Source organism: Podarcis melisellensis (genome assembly GCF_964234715.1).
Source record: "Podarcis melisellensis genome assembly, chromosome: 1".
Taxonomy (NCBI): domain Eukaryota; kingdom Metazoa; phylum Chordata; class Lepidosauria; order Squamata; family Lacertidae; genus Podarcis; species Podarcis melisellensis.
Genome location: NC_138528.1, coordinates 124,592,130 through 124,606,352, shown reverse-complemented (window position 1 = coordinate 124,606,352; position 14,223 = coordinate 124,592,130). Strand labels below are relative to the sequence as shown.

The following is a 14,223-nucleotide window of genomic DNA, read 5'->3' as shown; positions in this document are numbered from 1 at the left end:
AAAGATTAGGGAATGAATTCGCATCGTCGGACCGAAGCAAAAAAAGGGGGGTGGTTATTTATATCAACAAAAAAATCGAAGCGCAACAGCTCTTTAAAGACGAGGAAGGGAGGGTAGTGGGAGTACAGATCAATTGGCAAGGAGAAAACATAATAATAGTGGGGACATATGCACCCAATGACAAAAAATCGGAATTTTATAAGGTGATAGAAGGAATGCTATCCGATTACCTTGACCAGAAAATTATATTATTAGGAGATATGAACGGGGTGGTGTCCCTAGAGATGGACAGGTTAAGGGACAGTTCAGGTAAAGAAGGAATGTTACCCCAAACCTTTTTCTCAATGGTTCAAAATTGTAATCTGGTAGACATTTGGAGGTTTAAACACCCCCAAGAAAGGCAATACACCTTCCACTCAGAACCGAACGACTCATCTTCGAGACTAGATCAGATTTGGATCTCAGCAGAATTAGTTCCAAGATCGGTACGAGTGGAGATCCAGGCTAAAACAATTTCCGACCACAACCCAATAAAAATGGAACTGAAAGGTCTGGAAAGAGGATCATATAGATGGAGAATGAAAGACTACTTGCTAGATGACCAAGAGATAGTAGAGAAAGCAAAAAAAAGGTTAAAGGAATACTTTGAGGATAATTCAGGCAATGAAATTAGACCAAAAGTGGTGTGGGATGCAGGAAAGGCGGTGATGCGGGGCTTCTTCATTCAACAAAGTGTAATTAAGAACAAAAAAAGAGAAAAAGGGAAAAAAGAAATCCTCCAGCAGATATGGGAGAACGAACAAAAACTGATTAAAAATCCTAAAAATAAGAGAATAAAAGAGAACATTAAAGTTCTGCAAGCTCAGTATGCGATGCTGATAAATAGGGAAATTGAATGGAAAGTTAAAAAAATAAGACAGAGAAGTTTTGAATATGCTAATAAAACAGGGAAGCTACTAGCTTGGCAACTCAAAAAAAGGAAGGAACAGAATACAATAAACAAAATAGAAGTGGAGGGAGAAGAAATAAACAAGCCTAAAGAAATAAGGAAAGCCTTCTTGGACTTTTATAGAGGGCTCTTTAGTAACACCGGAAAGAACAACTTGAGGAAAATAGAAAGATTTCTAAGAGCTAAGAATATAAAAAAGATCCCTATAGAGGCGAAAGGAAAATTGAGTGCTCCAATAGAGGAAGAAGAAATTAAAGTAATAATAAAGGACTTAAAAAAAGGGAAAGCCCCAGGACCAGATGGGTTTACTGGTAGATTCTATAAAGAGATGGAGTCAGCTGTGTTGAAACCACTGCAAGAGGTAATGAATAATATCCTCAAAGAGAGAGAAATCCCAGAGACATGGAGGGAGGCATTAATCACACTAATCCCCAAACAGGACTCAGACTTACAACTGATTAAGAATTACAGACCGATCTCCCTATTGAATATCGATTATAAAATTTTTGCAGGAATTCTGGCAAGGAGACTAAAAGAGGTTCTGGTAGAAAGAATAAATACAGATCAAGCGGGCTTTCTGCCGGGTAGGCAGATGAAGGACAACATAAGAAATATCGTAAACATTATAGAATACCTAACGGACAGGTGTGATAAACAAGGTCTGCTGCTATTCGTGGACGCTGAAAAAGCGTTCGACAATATAATTTGGGACTTCTTATTAAAACAACTGGAATACATGGAAGTGGGTACCGAATTTTACAACGGGATAAAGGCAATCTATTCGGACCAAAAGGCAAGACTAATTATAAACAACGAGGAGACAGCAGAAATAACAATAACAAAGGGAACAAGACAGGGATGTCCACTGTCCCCACTGCTATTCATAATGGTGTTAGAAGTTCTACTAAATTCAATAAGAGAAAACAAAGGTATAAAGGGTGTTACAGTTGGGCGAAACGAGTACAAAATCAAGGCATTCGCGGACGATCTGGTTGTTACAATGGAAGACCCAAATGATTCACTAAAAGAGGTACTTGCAGAATTTGATCAATTTGGGAAGGTGGCAGGCTTTAAACTAAATAAAAGAAAAACAAAAATGATAGTTAAGAATATGTACACGGATGAAGTAGAGGAGTTGCAAAGAGAAACGGAAATAGAGGTGACCAGGAAGGTAAAATATCTAGGAATCTGGGTAACGCCAAAAAATATAGACCTATTTAAAAACAACTACGAAACAGTATGGAAGGGAGTCAAGAAAGATATTGAAACATGGGGCAGGCTTAAACTGTCATTTTGGGGCAGAATAGCCACAATTAAGATGTCCGTGCTCCCAAAAGTACTGTTTCTATTCCAGAATATTCCCGTGATTAAAGGCATGAAGGTATTTAAGGATTGGCAGAGGGTGATTTCAAAATTTGTCTGGCAGGGCAAAAAACCGAGAATAAAATACAAATTGTTAACAGATGCGAAGGAAAGGGGCGGCTTTGCCCTGCCAGACCTGAAATTATACTACGAGGCGTCATGCCTATGCTGGGTGAAAACATGGATAAAACTGGAAGATAGGGAAGTGCTAGATCTAGAGGGACATGACAACCGGTCCGGGTGGCATGCCTATTTATGGCACGGCCGCAGGAAAACACATAAAGAATTCGGAAATCATATTTTTAAGGGCCCATTGATTGAGGTATGGGAGAGGTATAAAGACATGCTAGAGCCCAAAACACCGCATTGGCTGTCGCCACTAGAAGTTATGAGTGTTAAAAAAACAAATATGAGGGCTAACTGGGCTACTTATGAACAACTATTAATGAAAGAGGAAGGAAAGTGGAAAATGAAGCCGTATGACCAGGTTAAAGAACAAGTTTACGATTGGTTGCACTACCTGTAGATAAATAACATGTTTAAGAAAGATAACAAAGAAAAAGGATATATCGATAAACCCTCTAGATTCCAGATTGAGACACTTAATAATAATTACAAAACCCTATCTAAAACATATAGCCTGTTACTAGACTGGAACTTAATAGACGAAGAAGTCAAGCCGGCAATGGTACACTGGGCTAGAGACCTTGGCCATAACATTTATTTTGAAGAATGGGAAAAACTTTGGAAACAACATATTAAGTTTACGGCTTGCGTGACACTGAAGGAGAACCTAATGAAAATGTTTTACCGCTGGTACCTGACCCCTGCAAAATTAGCTAAAATGTATGGTTCCTGCAATAAGTGTTGGAAGTGTAAGATATGGGAGGGGTCTTTCTACCATATGTGGTGGGATTGCCAAAAGGTTAAAGAGTTCTGGGAGAGTGTGTATAACGAACTGAAAAAAATTTTAAGATACACCTTTGTTAAAAAACCCGAGGCCTTCTTGCTGGGCCTACTAGGGAAGGAGATAAAAAAGAAAGACCACAAGCTGTTCCAGTATGCAACAACGGCGGCAAGAGTCCTATTGGCTCAAAGTTGGAAATCAGAAGGTCTGCCGACGATTGAGGAATGGAGAGCAAAATTGCTAGAATATGTGGAGATGGACAAAATGACAGGGAAAATCAGATACTTAAAAGATCAGAGGTTTATCAAGGACTGGGAAAGTTTTACGAACTATCTGGAAAATTTAAGTGAGGGCCAAATAACATTGGTGGGTTTTAAGGGAGTTCTGTAAAGAGTAAAGGGTATTGTCGAAAGAGAAATGGTAGAATCAAAATGTTTAATGACATTACAAACTAACAAATGCGAAATCTTATAAAGAGGTCAGTACGGATGATTTGAGGAAAGGTTGAAGGAAGTCATATTTAAAATCTGTGAAAATGAGAATTTAATTTTGTGTATTATGTTTCTGTATCTTTTATTTCGAAAATCAATAAAAAGCATGTGGAAAAAAAAAAAAAATCAGATTTTTACAGCCTGAGGAAACTGTTCCCATTATTTGCTAAGTGGAAACACCAATTTTCAGAAGCGCTATACCTCTATGTATCAAATGCTGTGAGCTCACAAAGGCATCTGGACTTGTCTCCATTGGAAACAGAATTCTAGGTTTGGCAGACAGATTTGTCTGGACCAGCAAAATATGCTCTTAGGCTCCAGTGCAATTTATGGCAGGTGGTTTTTCTTTTTCACACATGTAATATTGCATTTCTTTGCATCACCATAATCATCTTTCCCCCAGTATTTCATTTAAAAATTTGAAATAAAGGTTTATAGAAGAATGCTAACCCACTACAACATGGTCAAGTTTATTTTATATATTGTAAATCAAGAAAATCATATACACACAAACATAATTTTTATTAAAGATTTTCTTGATTTACAAAAGCAGGTGCACTGTCTCCTTTTTCAGGTTTTAGAGTCTTTTCTACAGATCAGTTATATTTGTTGTGAGACATTATTGTTGCATACAGTATAACGTTGGGGAAGATGCGTTGTAGTTTCAAACTGTCATGCAGCCTATCAGTAATTCTTGAAATTATGAAGTTGCTATCAAGGATTAGCTCTCATGGGTCATTTTATCAGAACACCAAGAGGAATGATTTGATAATAAATCTTGTTACTTTTTAGCTAAACCAGCTAAGCTGTTAAACTAGCTTGCGTATAAATACATTGGGTGTGGTTTACCCCTCAGCAGAAGCCTTGGAAAAGGACTTGCTTGTGAGACATAGCTCCCCCCCCATCTCACTTGTGCATTCCCCCCACCCCACCCCACCCCACCCAACGCACACAACCCGAAATCTGATTCGAGAGGGACTGGGAGAATCATCCAAAGTGAAAATAGGTTCAACAACACTGCCAACAACCAAATTCTAGCAGCTAATAAACTTGCTGTTGTAAGTAATTCAAAACTATCAATAGCAGAAAAGAAAATGCAACTAAAGGATGTTCTATTTCTTAAAAAATCCATTTCTTTACCTTTTCCATAGCAGAAGATAGCCTGCTTAATATTGTCTTGCTCAAGAGACATTTCAGCTAGCCTAACCCACTCTTCAGTGTCGCTGGGGTTTAAGTGAGCGGCAATCAATTCAAACTGCAACGATTTCTCCATGTCTCCTTGGTCTTCATAAATCATGGCGAGGGTTGAGAATGGTTCATAAGCAAGAGGCGCTGCTCAGATCAAAAACAGAAATGTGTTAGCACATTAAAGAAACTCATCTCTCTGTATAACATTAGCACATACAACCAGGACTGCGCATATTCTGCCACTGCTCAAACATTCCTTGTCTACTAATTTGTTTCTGAATGCCATTCAAAGAGTTGGTTTTGACCTGTAAGCCAAGGTGTGAGACTCAGAAAGTATCTGAAGGTCTTATATATATACCTGCCAAATTGTTAAGATCATTATCCGAGGCCCTGAGGAGTTAAGTGCTGTTATACGCAGGTGCTGTTTTGCAGCATTTCCTCTTCTGGCTGCCCAGCCTTGAGAAGAAGTGGTTAATTACCTGTGACGACCATTTCCGAAACCTGTTTGCTGACATTATTTTCTCTTTTTTTGCACCAGATGAAAAGATGTTGTTTACCTTATCTCAAAGCAACATTTTAATTTGCTGTTTTGTGCTCCCTTTTGAAATGTTTTAAAGTTATCGGTCTCTTCAGATTTTATTTAGATTGTGATTTTGTTTCAAATAAGTTTTGTTAGCTATCTGAAGACCATATGGGTTGAAAGGTCAGATAAAAATGTATTTAACAATAAGTAGTTCACAGATGGGCCTACAAACTGGTGCATTATAATATGGCAAGACAACCTAAGTCAGTTCCTGTTTCTTATCCTAGAATATATGACTAAAGAACATACATAAGAAGAAATCTGTGTAAAGTCAATTTAAAAATTTATAAGGTTGTGCAGAAAACTTGCCCCCCACCCAAAAAAATGCACACACACCAACTAGTGGTTTTAAACTCAGTTTCTTCTTAAGGTAATCTCTGGGAAAGGTATCCAATTAAATATAGGAAGCTATAGGCAGAAAATAAAATTGAAAAGTCCTAGATTATCTGTAGGTGCTCACAGCATGCTACTGATGATCTCCTTAAAGGTAATGGTACGGGCCAATCGTGTCCGACTCTAGGGTTGTGCGCCCATCTCACTTAAGAGGCCGGGGGCCAGCTATCCGGAGACACTTCTGGGTCACGTGGCCAGCGTGACGAAGCTGCAACTGGTGAGCCAGCACCAGTGCCGCACATGGAAACGCCATTTACCTTCCCGCTATAAAGCGGTACCTATTTATCTACTTGCACTTAGGGGTGCTTTCGAACTGCTAGGTGGGCAGGAGCTGGGACCGAAAGACGGGAGCTCACCCCGCCGTGGGGATTCGAACCGCCGACCATACGATCGGCAAGTCCTAGGCACTGAGGTTTTACCCACAGCTCCACCCGCGTCCTGACGATCTCCTTAGATCCTAACTAATATAATTAGGTAACCCAATACAATATATGCTAAACAAAGAAAGATGTTCAAACACAGTACAATGGTACCTTGGTTTACGAACTTAATCCGTTCCAGAAGTCCGTTCTTAAACCAAAACATTCTTAAACCAAGGCATGCTTTCCCATAGCAGTGGGGGACTCAATTTACACTCAACAGGAAGCGGAACATGTTGTGCTTCCAAGGCAAAGTTCACAAACCAAAACACCTACTTCCGGGTTTGCAGTGTTCTTAATCCAAGTTGTTCATAAACTAAGCTGTTCTTAAATCAAGGTACCACTGTATCTGCTACTAATGTTTACACTCATATACACTGCACTTTATGTATTAAATTTATTTCATTGGTCCTTTCAAGTTGTCGCCAGTTCAAAAACATCACTCAACACCCCTCCCCAAACAATACCTTGTCTTATGATTTCCATGCACATCAGAATGGCTTCTTCATGTTCGCCTCGAGCAAACCTGATATTTGCTTCACCCATGAGGCCTCTAAGGGCACGGGGCAATTTACTGCGGGGACGTTTTTCCTAGTAAAAAGATTAACAGTTTTTTATTTCAATAAGGCGACTAGACATTAGAGTTCAACTTGCATTAAGTTGCAACTTGCAATGGTATGTAAGTTATTTTTTTCCTAATAAGAATAGCGCATGAACCAAGAGTTTCCCTTAATTAAATTCTGGTATTTGGGGCTGACGCCACAAATTACTCAGAAAACGAAACAAAAATTTAGGGTGATTCTCCCCGCCACCAGCCCCACCTTAATCAGACTCCTGCAATCAGCATTTAGTTTTTAAAATGTGAACATATCAGGCTCAGGGGAGATGTTATATGATAAAATCTTCATTGAGAAATTAATATTAGATACTGTGGCCTGACCACACCTGAGTCATACGCAACAATTAGTAACTTCGGGGAGAGAAATGAGAATTCCCCTCAGAATACAGAATGAATTCAATGGAGCTGAAATGACTATCAGAATACATGTCCAGTAAAACAAAAATACATGCAACAGTTGTGTGAGAAGCTCCCTTTCATCTCTTGCGGACATTTCTCGCTGAATTGGAGTATCTCTTTCAAAGTGTAACTTTCACCGCTGCATTTCAGCAATAGCCAAGTCCCCTGGAGGTTCTTCAGTCTGAAAACACTTGCCTTCATCATTTTCTTCGTCTCTCTGTTAAGCACCATCTCCAGGGCAAAAACATCTCCCGCTGTAGGCTGTTCAGAGATCTCTTCATCTTCATCCTCTTCTTCCTCATCCTCTTCCTCCTCTTCATTCTCTCCCATCATAGAAGCAAAAACCCGATGGACAGATTTACTGACTCCATCCGATGTCTCTTCTGGTTGGGAGGGAGAAAAGGTTACAATGTTCTACAATGAGAAATCATGCAAAATTACCTCCTCCTCTCAGCAATCTTTCCCTATTTAAGAACATTTTCTTTTTTAAAAAAAAAGTTGCACAAATTGACTGCAACTGACACTTCCTACAATCTGCTGCCATCAATTCCACAGACTCGTGAAAGTTATTGGAAGTGCCTGCATTTGGGGAAATTGCCACATTGCATTCGTGTAGGTCCTACCACGCCAGAGATAGGAATATGGGTAATAGGTGAGAAGAAATTGCTCCCTTTGCTTGAAAAATATTATTTGTATACAGCCTGAGCCATTAAGACCTTTTCAATAATTACAGAGGGCCCACTGATATATTTCCTAAGTCTGTGAAAATAATGGAGAAGCCAATTACTAGAAACAGTGATCGAACCAACAAATATCTATTTCATGAAACGGACTGTACTTTTCTGTGTATAAGACTAGGGTCTTATACAAGGGTAGTGCCTGGGGGGAAGTGGGATTGGTTGATGCTGTGAGCCGGAGATGGTCTGCTGCGTGTTATTGGTGTCTGCAGCAAGGGGCGGGCAATAGGCTGCTTCTGCTGGCAAGGTGACAGATGTTAGGAGGCTGTTGCGACGTGCGTGAGTGTTAGCATTGGCCAGGCAGGTGAGTGAGTGATTTTTGGCAATCCCCTCCCTTAAAAAAAAGCAATCTTCCGCAAAAAAAGCTCAACAACTCCCATTTTCTCTCCCCCATTTTCTTAATTTTTAGTCCCGAAAATTGGGTCTTATACATGGGGACGTGTTATACACAGAAAAGTACAGTAACAAGATCTTTTGTGACTGAATCTCCAAACAATCTGGTTCTATGGATCACTTTTGGCTATAGTCAATAACAAGTAATGCCTTCTTCACCAGTAGCTGAAGGCAACTTGGCACCTGAATGCAAGCCTAAGAAGACCTACCCCCACTCCAGTCTTATAAGAAAATCAGTGAATAGTCTGGATGCATCAAATGCTGTAGTGTTGTTGGTTAAGGGTTCCCGTAGAAGTATTCTCTACTGCACACTGAACAGCAGAGATTGAACCTAGGTGGTTTTGTATACAAAGCATGTACCAGCAAACATTGTTTCTCTCACACAAATCATTATAGGGAAGCCAAGAGCAAACCTTGACTTTGGATCATGATTTGCTTGGAGAAAAATAAACCATAAGTACTGGCTGGTACATTAGTCTAAGCAAGCTGCTCCTGGGTTTGTTTTTCTGCTTGCCTAAAGGAGAAGCAAAGCTGGAGAGTTTGCACACTCAATATTTTGCTTAACAATGCTTAATGTTACACCTAAAAGCTACCACTGAACAGGTATGGCATTTTTAAATCCTTCCGGTTAAACATTTCGTTTAACATGTACCTTCTGCTTCATTGTGACCCTGAGGTCCAACAGATGGTCCTTGCGCAGATGTAGAAGGAGCGTCAGGATCTTCTACATTTTCTTCAGTAAGTGCATTTTCTCCATCCTGTAAAGATCGGCAAAATGCGATGAAGAGAAAATATGAACTTTATAACATTACTGCAGTTCCAAAACAACTTACCTGCATAGGCGATGGGACTGATTTTGGGCAATTACTTTGGTTTGCTGTTGTACAATTGAATCAGGGACTGTTATTCAAAATTAAATTGAAACTCATTTATCAAAGGTGTACATTGCACATGCTGGAATAAATTGTTCCACTGAAATTGTGAACAAAAATTCATAGTGAACTACTTCCAGGAAGGGTGGCGCTGTGGGTAAAACCTCAGCGCCTAGGACTTGCCGATCGCATGGTCGGCGGTTCGAATCCCCGCGACAGGGTGCGCTCCCGTCGTTCGGTCCCAGCGCCTGCCAACCTAGCAGTTCGAAAGCACCCCTGGGTGCAAGTAGATAAATAGGGACCGCTTACTAGTGGGAAGGTAAACGGCATTCCATGTGCTGCGCTGGCTCGCCAGATGCAGCTTGTCACGCTGGCCACGTGACCCGGAAGTGTCTACGGACAGCGCTGGCTCCCGGCCTATAGAGTGAGATGAGCGCACAACCCTAGAGTCTGGCAAGACTGGCCCATACGGGCAGGGGTACCTTTACCTTTACTTCCAGGAAATATATATGGGTAAGACATACACATTTCCCTTTCCCACCTCTTTCATTGTATAGTTGCTGGGGTTTTTTGCTCCCCAGAATAAATCATATAAGCTTACGTATCACTAGTCTTTAAGACAGTTGTATGAATGTAGCCCTACAAATTTTTAAACACACATTATTCTACTCCACTGTATATCATTAAAAACTTGTACACTCAGTGCTTTTTTCTGGAGGGACACAGGGGTATGCATACCCCTAAACATTTTGTGAATCCAAGTTTGGCCTCATTGAGGGGCAGTATTTCAATATGAGAAGGAAAATGAGAGTACCCCTAAACTTTTTTTAGAAAAAAGCACTGTGTACACTAGTGTAGCTAGTTGCATAAATCTATGTGAAAAAAATAACATGAGACTTGCCACACAGATTTCTGTTTCCAAGACAAAACCCATATGCTTGAGATCCCGTCCATTATCTTTGATACAAGCATAAATTGGTAAGCATCTTGCCTCCCCTCCTAATCAAAAGTTTTTGATCCTAGAATACTATATTTGCTTCTGGATAGTGTGTTGTATATTTTGTCTTTTCAGCATATTGAACGATGCTATTCATATGTATATCTGTAAGGGGAATATCTAGTTACTTTTCATTCCTGCCCCCCCCCTCCAAGCAGGCCAGTTCAACTACCACTTTTTATCTATTTTAAAAATTAAAACTACATTGCCCACTTAGGCTGGGAAAAACTGGAGGCTCACTTTCTGCTAGACTCAGTTGCAACAACCAAATCAGCACAGTCCATTACCCTGTGTATTACACTTAATACAGAGTATCATAAACAGTGCCTTTTATCAAGGTTTCCCTACTATTCAGTTATATTATCCTAAAAAGCCAGAACCCAAAAGCTATCACTTTGCTTGCAGTCAGATAAATAAGGTACTTCCAATTAAATCACCCAATTGGGGTGGGTAGCTAGGCAAAAAGCAGGTAGTTGTAATCAAGGCACTTAATGCAATCAGAGCTGTGAGTGAGTGTATTTTACTAATCCTTTCAATGTGTTCCTAGCAGATGAAGTGGGATTTGAAAACCACTCTGTAATTGCCAGTATAAAAACAGGAGTCGTTATCCCAAAGTACAAGTTTGCAACTTTGTATCCGTAATGCAGATAATTAAAAAAATTATGATGGGTACAATGCATTTCGGGAAAATTTATAATCTATCTTAAAAACCATTGTAAAAGCCAAAATTCGTTTGGGGGAATGGAATAACACTTACCGTTAATGGTGAATTTTGGACATAAGGGAGATGCAAAAGATATGGATCGTTATAAAAGATGCAGGGGAAAATGAGTAACAATAGGACCAGAAGAGGGAAGTCCAGGAGATTATGTGGAATATAGTTTCTATATTTTATGTTGATTTGTGATAGTAAAAATTTAATTTGGAAAACCCACAAATAAATAAATTTACCAAAAATCATCATCATCATCATCCTTTCCCCCCACCCTCGGTTTTTGGGGGACGGTGTTTTAGCTGGGTTTTATTGCAAGGCTTGCTTGCAAACGACTGTCTGCCTTGAGTTCCCACGATAGATGAAAATACCGAGGGAGGGGACTCGGGGATAGAAGGGAGGAGTCCACCCCGCCAAAAAAAAAACCCCACCCCAACCAAAACACGAGAAGAGATCTCCATGAAGGTAATGGACCCCTTTCTTTCTCCTCAGCTGCAGATGGCGGGGGGGGGGGGGTGTCGTGAAATCTCACCTTCCTCTCTCGGCTTTTGCGCTCTTCCCTGCGCCTCTCAAACTCCTCGAAGGAGATTTTCCCTTCCAGGTACTCGATAAGTTCGGGGCTGAACCCCGACATTTTTGCAGCGAGGGGCGAAGGAAACAACAATCCAGAAAGCCTGGTTTCCGCAGAGAGCGAGGAGGCTGGGGGAGTTATTAATGCGAGGGACCAAACGGTCCGGCACTGAAAATAGTCCGGGCTGAAACAAGGAAGGACGCCGGGAGCGTGGAGGACGCCGGCGACTGTCTGCGCATGCGCCACTACTGCACGTGAAGGGCCGTCGTTTCACGCAGTTCTGTAAACCTGCGCTAGGAAGAGAGAAGAGGGCAGCTTTTCTCTGCCCTGGGAGGATGGGGACGTCAGTAGCACATCGTGATCAACGTTTATATTACTAAAGCTTGGTGTTTGGAAGAGAATGGCCACCTTTTTCCCCTGGGCAGAAATGACCTGACCTGGGCAGAAATGTCACATGCCGTGGTTTTGTTGTTGTTTAGTCGTGCTACTCTTAAGAAGACTTTTGCAAAACGCCTTTTCTCCACAGTCAGCCATAAACAGGGCTATCAATGCTGGTAGAGGTTAAGGGTGACAGTGAAGAAGAAGAAGAAGAAGAAGAATTAATACCTCACTGATCTGGCTGTGTTGCCATCCATCTATTCTAAGTCAGCTCTGCTGGTTGTTAAGTTCTTAGCCCCACTCATGGTGGGATGAAAGTTAAATTTGTTGTTGTTGTTTAGTCATGTCCGACTCTTCGTGACCCCATGGACCAGATCACGCCAGGCACTCCTGTCCTCCACTGCCTCCCGCAGTTTGGTCAAGCTCATCCTGGTAGCTTCGAGAACACTGTCTAACCATCTTGTCCTCTGTCATCCCCTTCTCCTTGTGCCCTCCATCTTTCCCAACATCAGGGTCTTTTCCAGGGAGTCTTCTCTTCTCATGAGGTGGCCAAAGTATTGGAGTCTCATTTTGAGCGTCTGCGCATGCGCGGAAGCACCAAAACCCAGAAGTAACGTGCTCTGTTACTTCCAGGTTGCCACGGAGCGCAACCCAAAAATACTTAACCTGAAGCTACTTCAACCAAAGGTGTGGCTGTATATCCCAACCTTTCCTTCAAAGAGTTTAAGGTGACACACATGCTTCTCCACTCCCCTCCCCTCCTTACAGCAACCCCGTGAGGTAGGGTTAAGCCAAGAGGTAGTGACTGGCCCAAGTTCACTGACTGATCTTCATTGGGATTTGAACCCTGGTCTCCCAGGTCCTAGACTGATACTCTAACCGCTACACCACACTGACTTGCTGTTTCAGAGGGCAGGAGACAACCAGGTTACTAAGGCTAGGAGGAGGAGTGAAAGGGCAATATGGATAGAGAGGCAAGGATGGCCAAGCCATGGACAGCTCTGTTGTTGTTTAGTCGTTTAGTTGTGTCCGAGTCTTTGTTGGAGTCTCAGCTTCAGGATCTGTCCTTCCAGTGAGCACTCAGGGGTGATTTCCTTAAGAATGGAGAGGTTTGATCTTCTTGCAGTCCATGGGACTCTCAAGAGTCTCCTCCAGCACCAGAATTCAAAAGCATCAATTCTTCGGCGATCAGCCTTCTTTATGGTCCAGCTCTCACTTCCATACATCACTACAGTGGTACCTTGGGTTACATACGCTTCAGGTTACAGACTCTGCTAACCCAGAAATAGTGCCTCAGGTTAAGAACTTTGCTTCAGGCTGAGAACAGAAATCGTGCTCTGGCGGTGCAGCAGCAGCAAGAGGCCCCATTAGCTAAAGTGGTGCTTCAGATTAAGAACGGTTTCAGGTTAAGAACAGACCTCCGGAACGCATTAAGTACGTAAGCCAAGGTACCACTGTACTGGGAAAACCATAGCTTTAACTATACAGACCTTTGTCGGCAAGGTGATGTCTCTGCTTTTTGAGATGCTGTCTAGGTTTGTCACTTCCTTTCTCCCAAGAAGCAGGCGTCTTTTAATTTCGTGACTGCTGTCGCCATCTGCAGTGATCATGGAACCCAAGAAAGTAAAATCTCTCACTGCCTCCATTTCTTCCCCTTCCCCAAGAGAATGGCCACCTTTTCCCCCTGGGCAGAAAATGACCTGACCTGGGCAGAAATGTCACACGCCGTGGTTTAGTTTATATAAAATATGCTGAGATTTATGTTATGCAAAATGAACCATGGAAAGAGAAGGAGAGTAGCTAGGGAAACCCAGCCAGATGGGTGGGTATTATTTATTAATAATAAATAATATTTTAAGGTAGTTTAGATGAATGTTCTAAAATGTAGAACAGAAAATTCAATAAAAATTGTACAGTGCAACCAAGCACAGAGGTGTACCTAGGAATTGTATTGGTGTCTTGTCCTGGGGGGGGGGGATAAATAACTTTATGCAACAACCATATTTGAAATGGTTACCTTTCACACGGCCCAAGTCCTTGAAGCATCTGGAGTGAAGGCAAAAAAATAAGCACGCCTTTGTGCCGCGGTGCAAGGGCAGGAAGCTTCTCCCACGCAGAGGAGTCAACTTCTAGGGATCAAGGGGCTTCACACCTATAAAATATTGGAGGGGACTGCCCCCCCCCCAAAGTTGATGGGCACTGCCATTCAAATGGTGTGCATGCATGGTGTCATGTGAACACGGCCTGCCCCCC

At 41.6% G+C, this 14,223-nt stretch overlaps 1 protein-coding gene across 1 annotated transcript in view; it reads right to left on the bottom strand.

The window, feature by feature from the left end:
- GTF3C3 (general transcription factor IIIC subunit 3) overlaps positions 1-11,761 on the bottom strand; it is a 37,236-nt gene extending 25,475 nt beyond the window's left edge. The window contains exons 1-5 of the mRNA XM_081919829.1: positions 11,554-11,761; positions 9,093-9,198; positions 7,506-7,693; positions 6,760-6,883; positions 4,850-5,041 (exon numbers count right to left, since the gene is read on the bottom strand). Coding sequence (XP_081775955.1) covers positions 4,850-5,041; positions 6,760-6,883; positions 7,506-7,693; positions 9,093-9,198; positions 11,554-11,655 — 712 coding nt within the window. The 5' untranslated portion in view covers positions 11,656-11,761. The remainder of the gene's footprint in view (positions 1-4,849; positions 5,042-6,759; positions 6,884-7,505; positions 7,694-9,092; positions 9,199-11,553) is intronic.
- Between the last annotated feature and the right edge of the window lie 2,462 nt (positions 11,762-14,223).